The sequence below is a fragment of the Arachis hypogaea genome, chromosome 16, assembly GCF_003086295.3.
Source record: "Arachis hypogaea cultivar Tifrunner chromosome 16, arahy.Tifrunner.gnm2.J5K5, whole genome shotgun sequence".
Lineage (NCBI taxonomy): Eukaryota > Viridiplantae > Streptophyta > Magnoliopsida > Fabales > Fabaceae > Arachis > Arachis hypogaea.
The window spans coordinates 10,252,480-10,269,025 of NC_092051.1; the positions used below are offsets into that span (position 1 = coordinate 10,252,480).

Genomic DNA, 16,546 nt, shown 5'->3' on the forward strand with positions numbered 1-16,546 from the left:
GCTTAAGTCAATCTTTTTTTTTTTTAAATAATCTTAACGTAGAAAGAAAGAAAAAAAAGGTGGTTTGTTGGCATAAACAGATTGACTAATCGGTGTTTACTTAATTTAAGGTTTATGTCACGAGGCCTACTCTAAAAACTATCAAAAATATTTTTTTAAAATAATATTTATTTAGTCTCACTTTAAAAATATAATTTATACAAAAAAATAATGATTTAATTAAAAGAAATAATATTGTTTTTAGATAAAAATTACGTTTTTATAATAAATCAAAATTAAATTCTATGATCTACTATTTTTTTTTTTTACCGAAAATATGGAGACTCGAACCCGCAACCTCTTAATTGAATATGGAGAGATTATGTTATTTGAGCTATTACTTCTTGGCCTATCATCTATTATTTAATAGTAAAACAAAACACTTTTATATAAAGACAATTTTAGAATTTTGATTGGAGTATAATCTGATTGTATTTAATATAATCGTGTATGATTAATTAATAATTCATCAAGATTATTAGCATTTGCATTCTAGTTATATATTATTTGTAGTAATTACTTCATTCCTAAACAGGGGCGGAGCTTTTTTGAAATAATGGGAGGTGACTCTCCCAAACTTTTTATAAAAAAATTAGTAGTAATTTTTTAAAAAATAAAAAAAATAGTTCAGTTGATTCAAATATTTTACTATGACTTAAAGTACTCAAGTTTAATTCTCATTTCTTATTTTTATTGCACAATAATTTTTAATTTTAAATATTAAAAATATATTAGATTTGGATTGAATTGAGTGGGCCTTTGTTGGATTTCACAACACATCAAAATTAAAAGATAAAATCAAATCAAATAAAAAAATTATCTAACAAAAAAAGATAAGAATAAAAAAAATCATCTAATAAAATAAAAGATAAAAATTGTCGGTTATAAAAACACGCTGCTTTGCTAGTAGCTTTTCTATTCGCATTTTGCAGCTTTTTATTCAACAAGCAACACTTCTTTTATTTTTGAGTTCAAATATAAAAAATTAGGTATTTTTTATTTATTTAATTTAATATTATTTTATATTTTATTATTTATTTAATTTAATTTTTATATAATAAAAAATATTAAAATATCTAATAAGTATTGATATTATTGTATTTATATAAAGTGATAAAAAATTCAATAAATATTATAAATTACTAAAAACTTTAGTTTTGATTTAATTATTAAAGATTTCAAATCACTAAAGACTCGAAGAGTACTATTATAAATTATTTTATATTTTTTATTTATAAAATTATTTATTTATTATCTTATTAGTAATAAACATTAAAAATAATTATATTTATAAATTTAATTTTAATATAAATATTATTATTAAATTTTTGACCTTTTTAAAATTTTGTTTCAACTTTTGCCACTGTTTCTAAAAGAAGATGAAGCTAATACTACTAATCATATAATCATATCATCTTCAAATTGATCCTAATCGTTAGCTAAATCAAGTTAGTTTCTTAATTCAATTCAAATCAAAGAAAGAAAGAATCTTCAATTCCAAGATTATAGTTAACAATAACTAGCAGCTCAACCGTGCGTGCCTGTTCAGCCACTTTTCTATTATTTTTAAGAAATTAATATTATCTTTTTGTTAATATATTATTCATTTTTCAAATTTATTAGATAAGTATTTTTTTATTTTAATGTTGATGTGACTTTATTTATATTATATTTTATTAAAATTAAAATTATTATAAACTAAAATATCATTCAAAAAATAATGATAATAACATTATTTTGATTCAAAAAAGTATATATAAATTAAAATACATGTTGGTTATTTGTAAAAAATAATTTTTACTTAAATATCATGGATATTCATATTTGTCTTCATCTTTTTTAAGTAGTAGGCCAAAATATAAATCTAAATACGAAGAGTTCTTTATTTTTTTTATAAATAGTGAAAAAATAGAATAAATAAGAATGCTTATTTTTTTCGTTTTAAATATCAAAATATAAGAATAATTAATAAATAAAATAGGAGATTATAAAAATTGTGTATCTGAAAAAAATCCTTCTTAATTCATCATACATCTTCTTATCAATAACTTCTTTAGTCTTAGAAAACTGTCAGATTTATTGACCATAAAAATAAATATATAAACCCTTTAAGATTATTCAATTAAAAATGATGTGTAATAAAATCAAAATAAAAATTTAGAAACATTATTTACAAATTAACTATTTATAAACATTATCACAACTAGAAAATGGATTAATACAGACAGATTTACAGATGGATTTAGTCTTTATTACAGACAGATTTTTTGTTACCGACGAAATTACCGACGGATTTTGTCTCTCTGTAAAAGTTCCGTCGGAAATTATTTACCGACGGATTTTTTTCCGTCAAAAAATTACAGACGGATTTTTACCAGTTACCGACAGATTTTTCCTCTGTAAATTTTCTATCCATTTTCCAAAGGCGACGAACTTTCCGACGGATTTTCCGTCTGTAATTACAGACAAATTTTCAGACAGATTTTCCGTCTGTAATTACAGACGGATTTTCCAACGGATTTTCCGTCTGTAATTACAGACGAATTTTCTGACAGATTTTCTGTCTGTAATTTGAACTTTAGAAAATCATCTTACACTCTAATTACAGACAGAAAATTCGTCAGTAAAGTAAAATAGATTTTTTTATTTTTCTAATTATAAAATAAACTTATTTTCATACAAAATAAATATAAATTTAATACAAATTTTTATTTAATTTGTATTCGAATATTTATAATATTTCAAAAAATAAACAAATTCATCGTATTATCAAACTAAAAGAAAAATATTATAAACAAGCAAGTCAATATAATTCAAAACATAAACAAAATGTATTGATCATCAACTATAATTCTTAGTATATTGTTTAACCATATTAAAACTATCAGCTATAGTCTTCAGTGTCATCTTCATCCTCATCATCATCATAGCCCTCATCAGTGAAATGTGTTGTAGATCCGGTTGGAGAATGAGTGAGACTCTAGTCAATTGTTTAAACAAGTTAAGACAGTGACTCAGGATATGGCTGTCTCCAATTTTTAGTCCTTATCCTCTGCCTATCCCCTAATAACAAGTGTGCCACAAGCATAAATTTTATGCACAAAACTCAAAAGGTTGATAAAATACAATTGATAGCAAGATAAACTTTCATCTGATTCTGTTCTGAGAAGAAAACAAACTCATACCAGTGATACAAGATGAAAGGAAGAAAGGAAGTAAAAAAGCACAATGCGGATGCACCAGCTCACCTATATTCTCTTCTATGCAAAGAACAAACTATCTACAGAATATAAGTAAAAATATTAAGCATCTGGATATACAAAACTGTATAATAACAAATTAACAAGCAAAAGCTATCAACAGTCTAAAAAATGACCTGGATTTCATAGACTATACACAATTTCAGATAAGCCTCATGAACCATTTTCCTTCATGCATATGCATGCCCTTTTAATCAACTTGGATTCTATTTGCTAACTTCTACCTAATTTAAAATTAAAATTATATCTGATACACTTGTTTAGAGAGGGTGCAGAGCATAGAAAATCTTGCTAAGAAAGAAAATGGTAGCAGCGGTTACAGAAACAGAAACAGAATAATGAAATCATGGAGAGGCTTGGATACTAGTAACAGAAGAATGATGAGAATATCATCCTTGTACACTAGAAAATCACCGTCTTACATCCACACTCAGGTTTAATACCCCCTCTTGTTGGATTCAACCTATCATACATCCACATTCATGGTGCCAAGACATTTCTTACGAATTCGATATTTTTAGTACCTATAAATCATCCAACACAAGCAATATTTCATCTATCATACAACATCCTATCAATATTTAACCATACCAATGTTTTCAATGCAATACAAGCAACAACACAACACAAGTAATATTTCATTTATCATACAATACCCTAGAAATCAATGAAGTTTACAACACAAGAATTGCACTAACCTTAACTCCAAGCAAAAAGTTGAAGGGATTGGACCAAAAATCTCTGAGCGAATACACAAATTAGTCTTCTAATAATCAACTACTACACAATGAGAGAGAGAGAGAGAGAGAGAGAGAGAGAGAGAGAGAGAGAGAGAGAGAGAGTGTTAAGAGTATTATTTTTATAAAATCAACACACAAATTTATGAATATTTATAAAATAATATTCAAGATTAAAGTAATATATATTTGACAAAAATATCTTTTATTAACTATATATAAAAAAGAAAATTAAAGAGAAATCAAACGGATCTAAAACTTTTTTATTTATGTATCATTTTTAACTTAATTATATATTGAGGATAAGGGAGTGTTTTACCTGTCAAAAGAAGTTCTTAGCATTGGACCAATCCACCTACTGTCTTAGTGGAATAAATTTCCCGTTAAGTCAAATTCTAATTGTCCCAGTGCATCAGCAAAATTGCCATGTTTCTTAGCCATGGTAAGCAAAACTTTATGGTGAATTATATTTATGCCTAAAGGGCCAAAAGCAAACTCTGGTAAACCAATACTAAAGGACATGTTATATATAATAGATGTTCAATCCAATAAATAAAACACTTACCTTTACTACTGAGGCAAAGTTATCATCCAGGATTATAATATCTGAGCTTTCTTTTGCAACTTCAGTTCCTTGGATGCCCATAGAAAGACCAATATCTGCCTAAAATACAAGATAGTAAAACACAAGATCAACTATACAAAAACGACTTAGATACTTCATCTTAATTTGAAACTTTAAAGAAGTGAGTTTATGGGTGTTTCCATGTGATCACAACGCACTTGAAATTCCAACAAATAAATAAATATATAGATCATTTCATGAAGATGAAAGTATGACATTCAATCTGCTAATTATTACAAGAAATGGACAATGGGAACTATCAATATATAAAGTGTAATTAAGCTACATCAAATTTGTTAAATTATTATTAGGATATGGCATTTCAAAAACTAACCAAACAATAAACCAAAATTGTCCTGCATAAAATGTTAAGCTCCATATAACTGAGAATATACACTTCTTGTAGTTAGTTACAATGTACAGGAAAAAAATTATAAGAATGAGAAAAAAAAAAGGATTCTTTGGCATGATCAAGCTATTTACACCACCGAATATGAGGGCAAGAAAATTTGAGTTTTTTCTTTATCCTAGCAAGGAAGGAGCCCATATTTTCCTGAAACTATATCCTATACTTATTGTTTACATCAGTAGTTGTAGTTTCAACAAACCAGCAGTAACAAGAACAAGATACTACCATAGAAAGAATAGATGGCAATTTTTAAAGAAACACAATAACAAGCCATTGAAGGAACTCCCGCATAATCCACCTAAATTCTTATAACAAATTGTCTCTGTTATATATATATAGTGATTCACAAGAAATTCATATCATTTTTGGAGGAAGTAATGAAAGAACTCACCATCTCTAATAACTTGCTCGTCCCACTGCACTACAGGGCAAACAAGGACGCCACTGCCAATAAGCATCATTTCAGCGGCACTCTTTCCTTCCTCAACAGTCACATGTTTCATCCTTATCCCACGAAGCTTACCCTTGCTCAACAACTTCTCAGCAAGCGTCAAAACCCTCTTAGCTGTGCAGCCACTAAGAATTTTATCGAAGTGGGGCATTATAAGCTCCTTCTCTTTAGTCACAAAAGCCACATTCATATTAGGCCCCTCAGCAACAAATCCCTCGTGATCAAGAGCCCTCCTTTCCAATGTGTATGTACTCCAGAGCCCTCCTATCAAGATATTACGAAAGAAATGATGGATGAAAATTAATATAATGAATCAATAAAAGAATTAAGTATCCTAGGCACGTGATATGACCATAATAACAAAGAAAACACTTTCACATTTATAACTTCATTTCATTCACGATCAAAGTTAATCATCAAAAGCTAAAGGGATGCATACTCTGATACTAGTTCAAAAGTACAATGAATGGCAAACAAATATATCAAATTCTCACTAGCTTCACAGCAACACCACCTCTTTTTTTCTCGGAATTAAAGGGGAAGACATGGAGAACTATCGTATTTGATCTGAGAAGACTGAAATTCATACCCAACTGCAATATGTACGAGTTGAGCTTCAATCAATAGAGGGAAGGTGTGGAAGAGTAATAATAATAATAGAGGAAAAACAGCAAAGGTACTTTTACTGCCCATGAAAGAATTGCCTTCTCTGTAGGAGATCCTGAAATCTCTGCCTCTCCCCCTTCCTACCAAACCAAATTCAGTCACAAATGTAATGGTTAATAAATATTAAATGACTCGACATCAACAATTATGTCTAAGCTGTAAGAAGTTTTCAACTTGAAGAATCACAAGATATTGTTATTAGCAGAGCACATAAATTATCACCAAACTATACAACATAAAATGGAATCCTAGAAACACTTATTAAATTATGTTCGAAGGCAAACCTTAGGCACAAAAACATTTCCAGTAGTATTCTGGGCAATGCCCTCGTTTATCAAGGATAAAACTTCCGGATTTAACTTTGATGAGTCATCTGGTGGATGTAATTTGTTCCTTCCAATATATGCCTCAACTACAGTCATCTGTAATGAAACAAAATAATTTATTATCAAACCACAATAACTCAAGGATTCTTCTATTTATTTTATTCTTTGAGAAGGATAACTTGAGAGAGAAAACAAGAAAGTTACACCAACGTGCAGTTGTCACAGCTCGTACACTAGAATAACAAAGAGGAAAAAAAAGAAATCAGGTGAAAGTAAATGGGACAAGTCATGGCAGCACTATCTTGAGATATCAAATTAAGTAGCAACAGAGAGAAATAATATCCATGACAACACACACAACACTCCACCATGCTAAGTCAGTTTCCAAATTGGTCTGATATATATATATATATATATATATATATATATATATATATACTTAGGAAAAAACAATATTAATAACAATAATGATAATGCTAACTAAAACAAAAGCAAAAATACCATCACAGCAACACAAAGGCTGTGCTTATCACTATGTTCTTATCACTTTTCAGTTTTATGATATTTCAAGTGTTAAAGCAAAACCAAAAGCAGCCAAAGCGAGGTTCAATCAATTGAAAATGAATAATACCACAAACATAAACAATTAATTAGAACAAAAAAGAACAAGTAATGGCAGAATCAAAGGATCACGATTTCAGGATGCTGAATTCAGAAAACCCTAAGAGTCTTAAAAAAACAAGAACTACTTTTTCTAAGCATTCCAATTATATTTGGCCCTCTTTAACTTCTCATATTTAGCAAATTAGATGGTTTTTCTCGAGATATGTTCAACTATACAAAATTGATAGCAATTAACCACTAATCGGCACTGTTTTAAATCGAATTTCGAGACCAGAGCAAGACACTGCACAATAACGCGTTTGGAATGAAAAATTAGCGAGAGAAACAAGGGATGGAGTTAGGGCTAACCTGGTTAGTGGAGTGCCAATAGATCAAAAGATTGAAGATCTCTGCAACCCTATATATAAAGTGTTTGATTCGATTTGATTCGGTTAGTGGAGAAGCTGGTCTTTGCCGGAGAAGAAGTTACCAACGGAGTCAACTAGCATTCCAAGCTTCGCTTCAAGCTTTGCCATTCAACAATAACCACCGAGTTGAGATGAGTTTCACGAATCGCTCCAGACGCGACGAGAGCGGCGGCGGAGGGAGCCCGTGTGACGCGAGGGATGACAGAGAGAGATCCTGTGACGCGAGCGGCGGCGGAAGAAGCTGGTGCGACGGAGAGAAGAAGCAACTTGGTGACGGAGAGACATTTGATTTGTGTGGAGTGTGAATGGAGTGTGATTGGGTGGTGATAAAATTAGGGTTACCTTAATATTTACCGACGAAAAATTAAATCCGTGTGTAATAATTTAATAAAATACATTATTTTATTTATTTAATTACAGATGGATTTTCTATCTGTAACTATTTTTTATGGAAAAAAACTAATTTTTTTGACGAAATTATCGACGAATTTTTTTTTTCTGTCTGCAATTTATGCTAATCCATTTTTTTGGTTTTTCGACAAAAAATCTCTCTAAAATTTTCTCTGTATTTTCGTGGGATAAAATCCGTCGGAAATATCCGTCTGTAATAACTAGTTTTCTAGTAGTGTATTTAGTTTAATTATTTATTTTTAATTCATATTTAATTTGAAGCCGAGATAAAAATTTATATTAAAAGCACTTTCTATCTTCATGCATAATTTCAATTGTTAAAAATATTTTATTTTTTAATTTTATATTTAATTTTTTTAATTGTCTTTAATTTTATTATTTTTTCAAAATTATTAATTTATATTTTGATTATATCCCTTACTATATCAAACACTATTCTTTCTCTTGCTATTATTTTCTATACACATACCTGTATGTCATTGTCTCGTCGTCGTTATTATTATTATTATTATTATTATTATTATTATTATTATTATTATTATTATTATTATACATTGTTCTCCTTTCTCGTTTTTTCTTTTTCCTTCCATCTTTTCTTCTCTTCACCCGACCGTCCGTAATTAATTATCATCAAGTATTATTATTGCAAATTTTAATCTTGTCTATCATTTTGATTTATAACAATCTATTCCGTTAACTTTTATGAGTTGTTGAAGTTTCGCTAAAAAAAAGTAAGAAATAAAGCATTTAATTTTATATTTAATTTTTAAATTTTTTTTAATTTTTTAAATATTTTATTTTTCTTTTTTAATTTTATATTTAATTTTTTAAATATTTTTAATTTCATTATTTTTCTAAATTATTAATTTATAATTTTTATTATATCCCCCTTACTATATCAAACACTATTCTTTCTCTTATTATTATTCTCTATACACATACCTATCATTGTCTAATCGCTGTTATTATATTACTTTGTTCTTTCTCGATTTTTTCTTCTCCTTCCACCTTCTCTTCACCCCACAGTAATTAATTATCACTATTTATATATTACATCTTTTATATGTGTTACGGCCTGGCCCAAATTCACGCGGGGTCAACCCGACCCGAGTTCCCGCCGGCCCAGCAACGCGCCCTCTACCCGACCCGGACACGCGTCCCGTACGGCTTACACACAACCGTGGGACAGGGTCCTTGAGGGTATGGGCATGTCCACTTGAGGGGCCCACTACTGACATGTATATAAGGGGGAGACTGGCTCTCCCCCCGAGGTACGTGACATTCTTACACCACCTCCTTTCTGCCTGCACATATTCTGACAAGAGCGTCGGAGTGTCTTTGCAGGTGGCACCCCCCCTCTCCATACGAAGTGCTCGGGACCTCGCACGCCCGGGACCAGGAGACCACGACCAGACGAGCCTCTCCACCACCCCAAGCGTTGACCTCAGGGTCCTAACTCGAACCGTCCGGTATCCGACCTGCCGAACATTGGCGCCGTCTGTGGGGACAGCTTCGTCCATGGATTTCGTGCTGGTCCAAACTGGGACAGGCTCCGAGGTAGCGCCTCCTGTGCTCGCAGGAGGCGCCGTTGCGACGGAAACCCGGCAACAACAGAGGCCACCCCCAAGGGATGCGACGCAAACTCACGAGAGACGCCCCTTTGGGGGGACAGGTGACAACCACGCCAGGATAATGCAAGAACTACGCCACAGAATGCAGGACTTAGAGCGCAGGCTAGCAGAGAGAGAGCGCGACCAACGCTCCCCAGAGCGGAGCCCCACCCGTTCCCGTTCAAGGAGCCGCTCGAGGCGCACGCCCAGCCCCCAATACGAGTCGGAGAGCACTGGGGGGCGGGTACGCCCCAGAAGAAGAAGTCGGGACCCCATCATCTACGCCCGACACGAAAGGCGGCGTGCGTCGAACAGGGGCGACGAGGAGGCGCGCCGCGAGAACGACGAGTCGAGAAAAACTGCTCGAGGACCCGTCATAATATGAGCGACTCCTTTCCACCGTTCCGTACTCGAGGTCCGACTACCGAAGCACTTCGACAAGCCGACAGACATGAAGTATGACGGAACGCAAGACCCCCTGGAACACTTGACGGCCTTTGAGGCCAGGATGAACCTGGAAGGAGTGGGAGACGAGGTCAGATGTCGCGCTTTCCCGGTCACCTTAGCGGGCCCGGCAATACGGTGGTTCAACAACCTCCCGCAAGGCTCGGTGACCCAATTCTCCGACATTAGCCATGCCTTCTTGGCTCAGTTCACGACTAGGATTGTCAAAGCCAAACACCCAATCAATTTGCTAGGGGTGACATAGAGACCCGGAGAGCCGACCAGGAAGTACTTGGACCGTTTTAATGACGAGTGCTTGGAAATTGACGGTCTGACGGACTCGGTGGCAAGTTTGTGCTTAACGAACGGGCTCTCGAATGAGGACTTCAGGAAACACCTCACCACAAAGCCCGTCTGGACGATGCAAGAAATCCAGTGCGTGGCCAAAGAATATATCAATGACGAGGAAGTCAGCCGGGTTGTGGCTGCCAATAAACGGCAGCCCGCCTACAACCAAGCCCGGCACTTTGAAGCCAGAGAAAGACCAAAGGAACACGCCAAGGACGGCGGTCCGAGTAAACCACCCAAACCGTTCTCCCGAGTTGGGAAGTTCACCAACTACACCCCCCTCACAGCATCGATCACTGAAGTTTACCAACAGATAGCAGAAAAGGGGATACTATCGAAGCCCCGACCACTGAAGGACAGGACGAGAGGAAACAAGAACCTCTACTGCGAGTATCACAAGGGTTACGGGCACAAGACCCAAGACTGTTTTGACCTAAAGGACGCCCTCGAGCAAGCTATCAGGGACGGCAAACTCGCCGACTTCTCCCACCTTATAAGGGAACCAAGGAGACGCAACCGGGACCACGACAGCGAAGACAGATCCCGACCAACGAGGCGACGACAAGAACCAGAGGCTGACGACCACGGTCTCACGGTGGTAAACGTGGTGACGGCCAGGAATACCGCCCCGAGGTCGAAATCGGCGCAGAAGAAAGATGCCAAGGTCCTAGCGGTCTCCACCTCACCCGTTAGAAGTCTTAAGGGTCTCCCACCTATCTCTTTCGGCCCGGAGGACCAATGGTTCGACGAGGTGCCGGAAAGTCCGCCCATGGTCATCACGGCTAGGGTTGGAACTGGCCTCGTCAAACGAATCCTGGTAGACACGGGGGCAGACTCAAATATCATGTTTCGAAACGTTTTCGATGCCCTGGGATTGAAAGACTCCGACCTGACGACCCACCAGCACGGTGTGGTGGGGTTAGGAGACCACTTCATCAAGCCGGACGGAATCATCACACTCCCGACCTCTGTGGGACAAGGGCAAAGACGGAGAACAGTCATGGCAGACTTTGTAATATTAAGAGATTCGACGGCTTATAATATCATCCTGGGGAGAAAGACCATTAACGACCTGGGGGCAGCTATCAGTACGAAACTACTGGTGATGAAGTTCATCACCGATGACGGATCCGTGGGATCCCTCAGGGGCGACTTGGAAACGGCGGTCGCTTGCGACCACGCCAGCCTTTCTCTCAGGAAAAAATCCAAAGAAGCGTCAGGGGTCTTCCTGGCCGACCTGGATGCCAGAGTAGACGACAAACCCAAACCGGAGCCAGAAGGAGACTTGGAAAAGTTCAGAGTCGGCGAGGAGGACGATAAATTCACATTCATAAACAGAAACCTCCCCCACGAGATAAAGGAGCCCTTGATGGAAATGATCAGGGCCAATGCCGACCTCTTTGCCTGGACACCTGCTGACATGCCCGGGATAGATCCCCAGCTCATGTCGCATCACCTGGCCGTAAAGGCAGGAGCCAAACCAGTGGCCCAGAGAAGGAGAAAGATGTCGCAGGAAAGGGCGGAAGAGGTGGCCAAGCAAACAGCCAGCCTCCTAGAAGCGGGGTTCATCCGGGAACTGGACTACTCGACTTGGTTGTCGAATGTAGTTCTGGTTAAAAAACACAATGGAAGATGGAGAATGTGTGTGGACTACTCTGACCTCAACAAGGCTTGTCCCAAGGACTGCTACCCCCTGCCTAATATTGATGCACTCGTCGACGCAGCGGCGGGGTACAGATATCTAAGCTTCATGGATGCCTACTCAGGGTACAATCAGATACCGATGCACCGACCCGACGAGGAAAAAACGGCGTTCATAACGCCGGGGGGCATCTATTGTTACAAGGTAATGCCTTTTGGTTTAAAAAATGCTGGAGCCACATACCAAAGGTTGATGAATAAGATATTCAGCGAACTCATGGGCAAAACAGTAGAAGTCTATGTGGATGACATACTCGCAAAGACCGCACGACCCGACGATCTCCTGACCGACCTTAACGGCATTTTCTCGTCCCTCCGGCAACACGGCATGAGGCTTAATCCGCTCAAATGCGCATTCGCCATGGAGGCCGGAAAGTTCCTGGGTTTCATGATCACTCAAAGAGGAGTGGAAGCCAATCCCGAGAAGTGCCAAGCGGTCCTTCAGATGAAGAGTCCGGGTTGCATCAAAGACGTCCAGAGACTTGCCGGAAGATTGACGGCTTTATCCCGTTTCCTCGGCGCATCGGCAGCAAAAGCCCTACCCTTCTTCAATCTAATGAGAAAGGGAATGACGTTCGAATGGACCCCAGCATGCGAAGAGGCATTCAACCACTTCAAGGAGATCTTGGCAGCACCACCAGTTCTCGGGAAACCCAGGGCCGGAGAACCGCTCTATCTCTACCTGTCAGTAACCGAGGAAGCGCTTGCCGCAGTCCTCGTTACAGAAGAAGCGAAGACCCAACGGCCCGTTTACTTCGTGAGCAGAGCACTTCAGGGATCAGAGCTGAGGTACAGCAAGCTGGAAAGACTGGCGCTAGCGCTCCTAGTGTCCTCCCGAAGGTTAAGACAATACTTCCAGAGCCATCGTATAGTCGTGAGGACGGATCAGGCGATTCGACAAGTACTGCAAAAACCTGACTTGGCTGGTAGGATGATGACCTGGGCCATCGAGCTCTCACAATATGACCTACAGTATGAGCCCCGACATGCAATCAAAGCCCAGGCAATGGCAGACTTTTTGGTTGAGGTAACAGGGGACCCTCCCGAAGAAACGGGCACACGGTGGAGGCTTCATGTGGACGGGGCCTCCAACCAAACGTCCGGAGGAGCAGGGGTCATCCTAGAAAGCCCAGTAGGGGTCATCTATGAGCAATCAACCAAGTTCGAATTCCCAGTGTCGAACAACCAAGCAGAATATGAGGCTCTCTTGGGTGGACTAATGCTAGCTCGGGAAGTCGGGGCGACGAAGGTCGAAGTATGCAGCGACTCCCAAGTCGTCACCTCGCAGGTAAATGGAAGCTACCAAGCCCGGGATCCCCTCCTCCAAAAATACTTGGAAAAGGTTAAGGAAATGACAAGCCAGTTCCAGAAGGTCATCGTCCAGCACGTTCCAAGAGAAAGGAACACACGGGCAGACCTCCTGTCGAAGCTGGCGAGCACAAAGCCAGGATCGGGTAACCGGTCACTCATCCAAAGCATGGTGAAAGAACCAAAGGTCGCCCTCCACTTGACGAAGTCGAGCCCCTCATGGCTGGACCCCATCACCAACTTCCTGGAACTCGGCAAGTTGCCCGAAGATGAGAAAGCAGCCAAAGCTTTAAGAAGGGAGGCGGCCAGATATGCAATCATACAGGGACAACTATTCAAAAAGGGACTCAGCCAGCCCCTATTGAAGTGTTTGCACCCCGACCAAACGGACTACGTGCTTAGAGAAGTCCGTGAGGGGTGTTGCGGACACCACATCGGGGGCAAAGCCCTAGCAAGGAAGCTCATCCGAGCAGGATATTACTGGCCGACAATGATGAAGGACTCAAAGGAATTTGTCAGAAGATGCACAAAGTGTCAACAAAACGCCAACTTCCACAGGGCACCAGCCTCCGAACTAAATTCTCTGACGACTACTCGACCTTTCGCACAATGGGGAGTCGACCTCCTGGGGCCTTTCCCGGTCGGCCCAGGACAAGTCAAATACCTCATTGTCGCCATCGACTACTACACCAAATGGGTGGAGGCCGAACCGCTGGCTACGATATCGTCCTCCAACTGTCGGAAGTTCATGTGGAAGCAGGTGATAACCCGCTTCGGTATCCCAGAAGTCGTTATCTCAGACAACGGGACCCAGTTCACAGACAAGAAGTTCATGGAGTTCCTCTCTGGCCTAGGAATAAAGCAAAAGTTCTCCTCGGTAGAACACCCCCAAACAAATGGACAGGTAGAGGCCGCAAACAAAGTCGTCCTCCTTGGCCTAAAGAAGCGCCTAGACAATAAGAAAGGAAGCTGGGCTGACGAACTCTCCTCCGTCTTATGGTCTTACCGGACAACCGAGCAAAGCGCTACGGGGGAAACTCCCTTTCGCCTAACATACGGGGTCGATGCGGTAATACCAGTCGAAATCGGCGAACCGAGCCCCCGACTACTGCTCGCGGGCATGAGCGAAGCGGTCGAGAAAGACCTGATTGAGGAAACGAGGGAGATAGCTCACCTAACAGAAATGGCGCTGAAACAAAGAATAGCCCTGCGTTACAACGCAAAAGTCCTCAAACGAGATTTCGAGGAAAGGGACCTCGTCCTGCGACGCAACGACATCGGCGTCCCGACCCCAGGGGAAGGCAAGCTGGCCGTAAACTGGGAAGGACCCTACAGGGTAAGGGAGGTACTCGGCAAAGGTGCTTACAAGCTCGAAAGACTTGACGGCAAGGAAGTACCCAGAACATGGAATGCGGGTAGCCTAAGAAGGTTCTACCCATGACCAGGCGATTCGCCGAACTGAGAACTTAAAGAAATAAGTAAATACCCGGATTGTTCACATGACAATCTACCCTTTTATCTTGTCAAATATTCACCATATTGGTTAAATTGCTTGGCTAACGATTAACTCGTACTTGGTTAATTTGCTTTTTACTCATGCTTGCCTACTTGTCTACTTTTTTACTTCTTCCCTACGTGCGACGCACACGAGCGCGTCTTAAAACGGCAGACCGGGACTGATCACCCCGGGGGCCATCTTAGTTACGGCCAAAGCCAACTGCGACGACAACACGACCACGGCAATCCAAGCCATAACTATCACAAAACGGGAAAACGGGCGCGAGCCCCCCAAGAGAAATAACAACAAATACAATAAACGACAACCCGGCCAAACGACCAAATAAGTATAACTTAAAAAGAGTCAAAACAAAGAACGAACAATAAGTTGTTCAGCAAATGCATTACAAAATATCCTAAGTTACAAGACTTCACTTCCTCGGCATGTCAACAATCTTTCCGTCCTGGATAGTCTTGAAAACGCCAATTGACGACGTGTCGAAATCAGGAGCTGCGATCCTCAGCTGAGCCTTCAGGGCATCTTCGGTCATCGAGATAGCATTCTTCCCTTGCTCCTTGGTCACCTTAAGCTTCTTATTAAGCTCAGCGGCCTCAGCTTTAGCGGCCTTCGCCTCCGAGACGGCCTGCTCCCGCTCTTTTTCCAAGGCGACAACCCGACCCTGAGCGGCCTTCAGCTGACCCTCCAATGTCATCTCGCGCTCAAGAAGCCGGGCCACGGTCTCATCGGATGCCTTCAACCTCTCCGCAACAAACGACGACTTCTCCTCAGCAGCGCTAAGCTTTCCCCCCATCTCGGACAGCTGACCCTGGAGGAGTTCAACTTGAGCCTTAAAGTCATTGTTCGCCTTAACAGAGGACTCAAGCTTCCTCCGAAGCGCCTCCATACCGGATAACTCGAATTCGGCCTTCCGAGCTATCATGGCCCCACGAAGCAAGGTGCGATACATCCACCTCGCCTGCCCGGACAGTTCGGTCTCGTGAAAATGCTCCTCTGTCCCGGGTATCAGTTGGGAGTCAATGAATTTGGTAGCATCAAAGTTCCTCTCCATTATGGTAAGGGCCCCTTCCGGGCTGGAAGACATCTTTCGCTTCTTGGGAGTATGGATAAGCTCCACATCACTATCCGGATGAGGAATGAGAGTCGCGTGCCCATCAGCGGACCCTTCCTCGCGGGTAGGGGAAGCCTGACCCCCTACGGCCTGTTTTCCCGACGTTTCGGTATCCCGAGAAGAAGGCGCAGCCTGATTCTCTTTCTCCCCTGAAGGACCCCCCGACTTACCGACGTCCTTCTCTTCGGCATTCTCGTCGTCACTTGCCTCAAAAAATGTCTTCATCAGATTCTCAAGACCGGTCACGGTGGCAGACATTTCCACTGCAACAAACAACAGGCACGTTAGTCGTTAGATCGGAAAAAGAAAAACAACGACAAAGAAACATAGGCAAACAAAGAAGATAACTCACGAATATAGCTCCTGGCGGCCTCCCGTTCACCCATAAGAAGATGTGGGTTCACGGGGTTCTTTTCAAAGATAGCAAAAAGGACGTCGGCTATCTGCTTATCTACAGCCGACAACCTTTTGTACATCACTTTGATGAAAGGATTCGACCCCGCGCCAAAACTCCAGTAAGTCTGGATAAGGCGCTCCCCCTCTAACGACAACC

At 39.9% G+C, this 16,546-nt stretch overlaps 1 protein-coding gene across 19 annotated transcripts; it reads right to left on the minus strand.

Annotated features, from left to right (window-relative positions):
• Positions 1-2,805: 2,805 nt before the first annotated feature.
• Positions 2,806-7,866, minus strand: LOC112756342 (calcium-transporting ATPase 9, plasma membrane-type). 19 transcript variants are annotated; one of them, XM_072219786.1, is made up of 10 exons: positions 7,486-7,866; positions 6,472-6,609; positions 6,202-6,267; positions 6,036-6,114; positions 5,462-5,785; positions 4,602-4,696; positions 4,356-4,512; positions 3,998-4,076; positions 3,288-3,319; positions 2,806-3,102 (listed from the first exon to the last, which is right to left on the minus strand). In XM_072219786.1, exons 2-7 carry the CDS (start codon positions 6,607-6,609, stop codon positions 4,507-4,509), a joined length of 708 nt encoding a protein of 235 aa, XP_072075887.1. In that variant the 5' UTR covers positions 7,486-7,866; the 3' UTR covers positions 2,806-3,102; positions 3,288-3,319; positions 3,998-4,076; positions 4,356-4,506. The 19 variants fall into 19 exon arrangements, with proteins under 19 accessions (XP_072075887.1, XP_072075886.1, XP_072075883.1 ...); XM_072219785.1 differs by having other exon boundaries at positions 3,225-3,319; XM_072219782.1 differs by having other exon boundaries at positions 3,998-4,079.
• Between the last annotated feature and the right edge of the window lie 8,680 nt (positions 7,867-16,546).

Bases quoted from the DNA above. Each gene is read 5' to 3' on its own strand.
- LOC112756342 (XM_025804882.3), bottom strand. From the start codon at position 6,609: ATGACTGTAGTTGAGGCATATATTGGAAGGAACAAATTACATCCACCA. The intron at 6,268-6,471 runs GTTTGCCTTCGA...TTGGTTTGGTAG, and splicing joins GAAATGTTTTTGTGCCTAAG to GAAGGGGGAGAGGCAGAGAT. The intron at 4,697-5,461 runs GTGAGTTCTTTC...TATTTTAGGCAG, and splicing joins CGAGCAAGTTATTAGAGATG to ATATTGGTCTTTCTATGGGC.